This window comes from Arachis hypogaea, chromosome 9 (genome assembly GCF_003086295.3).
Source record: "Arachis hypogaea cultivar Tifrunner chromosome 9, arahy.Tifrunner.gnm2.J5K5, whole genome shotgun sequence".
Classification (NCBI taxonomy): domain Eukaryota; kingdom Viridiplantae; phylum Streptophyta; class Magnoliopsida; order Fabales; family Fabaceae; genus Arachis; species Arachis hypogaea.
The window spans coordinates 111,489,965-111,496,184 of NC_092044.1; the positions used below are offsets into that span (position 1 = coordinate 111,489,965).

General features: G+C 30.3%; 1 protein-coding gene across 1 annotated transcript; it reads left to right on the forward strand.

Moving 5' to 3' along the window:
• The first annotated feature begins 751 nt into the window (after positions 1 to 751).
• LOC112711862 (cysteine-rich receptor-like protein kinase 25) lies at positions 752 to 4,968 on the forward strand. Its single transcript, XM_025764589.3, has 7 exons — positions 752 to 1,621; positions 2,629 to 2,763; positions 2,861 to 2,982; positions 3,069 to 3,279; positions 3,361 to 3,598; positions 4,217 to 4,370; positions 4,506 to 4,968. The coding sequence occupies exons 1-7, from the start codon at positions 811 to 813 to the stop codon at positions 4,842 to 4,844; spliced, it is 2,010 nt and encodes a 669-aa protein (XP_025620374.1). The 5' UTR covers positions 752 to 810; the 3' UTR covers positions 4,845 to 4,968.
• Positions 4,969 to 6,220: the final 1,252 nt, after the last annotated feature.

Below are 6,220 nucleotides of genomic sequence, written 5' to 3' on the forward strand. Positions count from 1 at the left end.
TAGACACTAAGATATAAAAGATAAAAAAATAACGTTACGTTAATGGTTCAAGTAACAAATTTTCTATTTACGACGTGATGCTCGTATATACTCCACACGCCAAATGTACACTCACATATAAATCAAGTAGAGTTTTCAATATATATATATATATGAATTATATTTAATATATATTAAAATTAATCACTAAAATTAATCATTAATATAAAATATATATTAAAATATAAATATATATTTAAACCACACATATTTTATACATAAATATATTAGTAACTAATTTTAATGATTAATTTTAATATATAAATAATATACATATATATATATATATTACATATGATAAAAACTTATGTATAATTATTTTTTATTTTTATATAATAATATTTAAAAATTATTAAATAATAATTTAATTAATTTATAAAATTATCTATATTTTTTAACTATTAAATTCATGTAAAAATAACTATATTTGAACCTATAGCTATACTATTTCGAACATGCTATAATACTTATATTTATAACTATAATTTTAATAATAATTAAAAAATATTACTAAAATAAATTAAAAATATAAAAGTATTAATTTCTATATTACTACAATGCTTATATAATTTTAACAATGATTAAAAAATATTACTAAAATAAATTAAAAAATATAATTTTAATTTTTAATACAATTTTTCAAATATTGTTTTAAATTGTGTAATCAGCACTACTATAGCTAATTGTATACTTCACATACATATACATATATGACCTCTATGCATGGTAGTTCTGAAAACTCAAAAAGGATGAAGTAACCATGTACTAGCCATGGCTTCCTTCAATGTATTATTCTTTGTCCTTATTAGCATCCTCAACTTTTCATCAATTACTACAAAAGCAGAGGACACTCATTTTCTCTACCAGGTTTGCTCTAAATACAGATTCACTGCGATCAACACCACCTACCAAAACAACCTCAGGACCCTTCTCTCTTCCTTATCCTCCAAGGCCACCCACAACACCGAGTTCTACAACAACACCGTCACCGGAAAAACCCCCGCCGACACAGTCTATGGACTATACATGTGCAGAGGAGACATACCCTCTGATCTATGCGGCGAGTGCGTGGGAAACGCAAGTCAAAGACTTTCAACAAACACAGAGTGTTCACTCTCCGTAGCGGCAGTTATGTGGTACGACGAGTGCATGGTAAGGTACTCGAACACGTCGTTCTTCTCGCGCGTGACGGTGGCGCCTGGCTACCCTGGCTACGCGTTGCCCAGCCCCACCAACATGACAGACCAACAAAGCTTCAACCGTTTATTGTATCGAACCTTGAATCAAACTGCGGACGAAGCGGCCAACGCGCCCATCGGTGCAAAGAAGTTCGCTACAAAGGAAGCTGCTATATCCATATTCCAGAATCTTTATTGTCTTGCTCAGTGCACGCCGGATCTGTCGCCGGAAGATTGTAGAAGCTGTTTGGATGGTTTGATCAATTCGAACCTTCCTGAGTGCTGTGCCGGAAAGCAAGGAGGGAGGGTTCTGTACCCTAATTGCAATATTCGGTTTGAGATTTACCCTTTCTATCGATCACTTGAATCTGCACCGTCGCCAACACCATCATCGAATTCCAGAGGTATGTATGTATAACTCAATCTAACTTCTTTTAATAATTAAAATGATGAAATATATTATGTTAAATAATTTAATTACTGTTCTTAGCTGTCATCAACATCTGGTCTTCATGTGAGTGAACATTTTAATTTGTATGTGTTTTGTTTTTCGCGATGAGATCAAGATTCATCTGCTAAGGTACGTAACATGCAATTATAATATGGATAATTAATTTTGATTATTAATTTTGTGTTAAGGTGAACTGAACTGAAATTAGGTTTCTAGCTTGGCTATATGCAGTTGGCTTTTACTAATTGCCGACTTAGCTAGGTTATTATTTGCTTAAGGTTAACACTCTTTGACTTTTGGCTATACCTTTTCCAATAAATAATTATGGAGATTATTTTTCATCGCTAGCCATGTGCGTTATTTAACTAATTTAAATTAGTAGAGTAGTTAGTTTATTTGTCTACTTAAATAAGTGTTGAGAGTTTAAATTTCACTTTTAGTAACTTATTAGCTGGAAACAAACCTCTTAAATAAAGCTCAAATCTGTAACGAATTAATGTTTAATCTGTCATCTCTCAAATTTAAAAATACAGTAAAAAAAACTATGTGCCTTATTTTTCACACCAAATAACAATCCTTTGCCAAAAAACCATTGCTACATATAATTTTTCAACGTACGACTAAATATAATTATTTGTTTGAATGTGTTTTTTTTAAAAACAACCTCACGTTTTTCATATAAAATTGATAAAGAAAAATTATTAAAAAACTTGACCATAGTAAGCTATTTTATACTGTACCACCAAAAAAGTTATTTTTTTTAAATTATTAATTTTATATTAAAATAATTACACATACATTTTTATTTTTTAATTTTTATTCATTTACAATTCAACAGCATACACTAGATATTGTATATTTTTTTAGCACTTCACAATTTTTTTTTCGGTCTATTATTACCAAGTTATTTCTTATTATTGGCATCGAAATGATATATACGTTGGCTTTTTATATATACAGACAAAAGAAGTCGATCACGAACAATTATCTTAATCGTTGTACCCATTGCTATTGTGGCACTGCTTTTCACTTTGTGCTGCTATATCCTAAGAAGAAGACAAAAAAAGAATTCCAAGACTATTCTTAGAGAAAACTGTAAGAATACATTTTTTTTCAGTATATATATACTGATTAGTTTGTAGCATTCAAGAAGCTTATAAACTTGTTTAACAATTCAAACATATTGGTCTAGTTGGTCGTGAAAGTGCCACTTTAGAAGGGCTGCAATTCGATTTCTCTATAATTGAAGCAGCCACGAACAACTTTTCTCACCAGAACATGATTGGCAAAGGAGGATTTGGAGAAGTTTACAAGGTGAGAAAATGTAGTTCTTTTCTTTCTTTCTTTTTTTATTTTTCAAATATCATGCTTTATAACTTCATTAATTATATATATTTTAGGGTACTCTTCCTGATGGCCGACATGTAGCTATAAAAAGACTTTCTACAAGTTCTAAACAAGGTGTGGTTGAGTTCAAGAATGAAATTTTGCTGATAGCCAAGCTTCAACACAGGAATCTAGTATCTTTTATGGGCTTTTGTATAGAAGAACAAGAGAAAATACTACTTTACGAATACGTGCCAAATGGAAGTCTTGATTACTTTTTATTTGGTTTGACACTTTGACACTAAACTAAACTCTCATATTGGTTCAGCTATCTATATCCACTCTAAACTCTGAAATATTTTGTAGATGGTGGTCAACAACAAAAGTTAAGCTGGGATCAACGTTATAAAATTATTGGAGGGACTGTTCTTGGAATTCTTTATTTACATGAATATTCTCGACTTAAAGTTATACATCGTGATTTAAAGCCGAGTAATATTTTGCTGGATGAAAATATGAATGCAAAAATTTCAGATTTTGGTATGGCTAGAATAGTCGACATTGATCAAGTAAGAGGAAAAACAAATAGAATTGTTGGCACATAGTAAGTTTTGAATTCTCATATCTATATATAAAATTTATTTTAGAGTAAAATATCGTTTTTGTTCCAACGTTTGAGGTATGTTTTATTTGTGTCTCTAACGTTTAAATCGTTCTATTTGTATTTCTAATGTTTATAAAAAATGGTTCAATGTTACCCTGCTGTCAATTATACTAATAGACTAAATTGTACTTTTTAATTTTTCTTACTTAGATGTATTCATTTTCAATTGGATCTTATTTGAATGTGTTCGATTTTAATATTGTACTCATTAATTATTTGTGTTTAGGTTCAATTATGTCCCTAGAAAAGCGAATTGTGTAAATGTTGTAGGGATTAGTTTCAACTTTTGATGAGTTATTTTTCGAAGTGAATTATCCATCTTGTCCCAAACATTTGCATTCTAATTTTAAGAAGAGATTTTTGAAACTCCAACTAAAGCTCATGATGTGTATTTGACCGCAGGATAATATTGAATCACTTTTACAAACATTAAGAATACAAATAGGATGATTTAAACGTTAGGAACACAAATATGACTTATACCATATATTGGGGACAAAAATGATATTTTATTTTTTATTTTAACTAATTTCAACTAATTTGTCATATATTTTGTAGTGGTTATATGTCTCCAGAATATGCAATGTTTGGACAATTTTCAGAAAAATCAGATGTTTTTAGTTTTGGAGTCATGATCCTAGAAATAGTTACCGGACAAAAGAATGTAAATTCTTATACTTCAAATCGTGTTGAAGAGAGTCTTTTAAATTATGTGAGTGCTAATATCTTCATTTTTTTTCAAGTAAATATCTGTTTTGTTAATCTTCTACTAATTTTAACAGACGGGTGCAGGTAAAAAATTCATTTATTTGTAAAGTAATGTAAGAATTTGAATTGTTTGCTACAGGTTTGGAAACAATGGAGGGATGGAACACCATTAAGCATATTGGATCCAAAAATAAAGGAAGATTATAACCAGGTGGAAGTTATAAAATGCATTCAAATTGGTTTATTATGCGTTCAAGAAAACCCAAATTCTAGACCTACAATGGGAACAATAATTTCATATCTTAATAATCATTCTCTTGATTTGCCATCTCCACAAGAACCAGCATTTTTCTTGCATGGTAGTGGTTTTATGGATCCAAAAACAGTTGCACAAGAATCAAGTTCCAGTCAATCTGGCAAAAGTTCAACAACCTTCTCTATAAATGAAATGTCAATAAGTAAATTTCATCCTCGATAACTTTAATCTCTCTTTTTTCTTTTTTTGGTCTTGCTTTAATCTCTCCTTTGATGTAATTTTCAAAGTATATACTAGATAAGCAGTACTACTTATTTCAAATATATACCCTAATTTTTTTTAACAATAATTCAGTACATTAGAATTAATTTACGGCAGATGCTTCATATGAGTATTTATTGCTGACTAATGGATTATTGTGCATAAAGAGTGAGATTTAAATATTTAACACTTACTTAAATAAACTAATAAGTAGTAAGTTAATCAATAAATTAATTTAAATTTATTTATATATATTTTTTTTTAATTTTATATTTTTGTCAGAATTTTAATTTTATGTTTTTGATCATATTTATGGGCTTAGCCCAACAAACAAGAAGGCCAAGCCAGTCCAATTTTGAATTTTCATTCTACTCGATAGTAATTTGATTATTCCGACTTTAGCTTTTACTCGATTTTTTGGGGTCCATTGAGATAAAAGGTTGAGTAAGATGAGGATTGGATTCTGAGTGCGAGATTTGTGGGGTACAAGATTGGTGGGCTACATCAACTGCTCGACAGGTGGGGTCACCTGTAAATACACTCTGATCCAATGCTAAAGTAATTGTCCATACGAAAGGATGGTTAATTAGGGTAAAAAATGTGACGCTCCTTAGAAGAAGGATAGATCCCTTCCTTTTATCCATAGTTATCGAATCGGACCAGACCGACCGGTTCGACCGATGAACCAGTATTCTGGCCAGTTCGATTTACGATACAAACCGTTTCTGCAATTAACCCGATCAACGGTGGTCAAATCCGTTGAAAATCGGATGGGTCAACGCGGACCGGTGCGGTTCGGGCGCATGAACTGCGCGTCTCCACAGTGCACTGACGGGCATGCTAAATCACGACCAGGAACCTTGTGCAAAAGCTTCAACTCCCTTGCCACTAAGCCAATCATTATTCTTTAATAATCTTAGGCTAATAATAATATATATAATAATAAAGTTCACATGAGAATGCTCTAAACCAACAACCATACACTAGTTTATATGTCTAACATTAATTTTATTTATATGTAACTTTTTTTTAGATTAGACCCATTAAATTAAAGGCTAATAATTTATATATATATATATATTATATTAAAGTAATAAGCTAATGAAATTTACATATAATTTATTTAAATTTAAATAATATGAAATATTAAATCCTAATTTTTATTTTTAATAAATATTGTATTATAATTTTATATATTTATTTAATTATTACCGGGTTAAACGGTTCAACCACTGACCCATCGGTTGAACCACTAACCTAGTGACCCAGTAACTTCACCGAGTCGATTGCTGGTTCAGTTCTGATAACTATGCTTTTATCCCTTGTTTTCATATAGG

What these genes read in the sequence shown, in the direction of transcription:
- LOC112711862 (XM_025764589.3), top strand. Translation starts at nt 811, where the DNA reads ATGGCTTCCTTCAATGTATTATTCTTTGTCCTTATTAGCATCCTCAAC. An exon ending in ACCATCATCGAATTCCAGAG is followed by an intron (nt 1,622 to 2,628) that starts GTATGTATGTAT and finishes TTATATATACAG; the next exon opens with ACAAAAGAAGTCGATCACGA. An exon ending in TCTTGATTACTTTTTATTTG is followed by an intron (nt 3,280 to 3,360) that starts GTTTGACACTTT and finishes AATATTTTGTAG; the next exon opens with ATGGTGGTCAACAACAAAAG.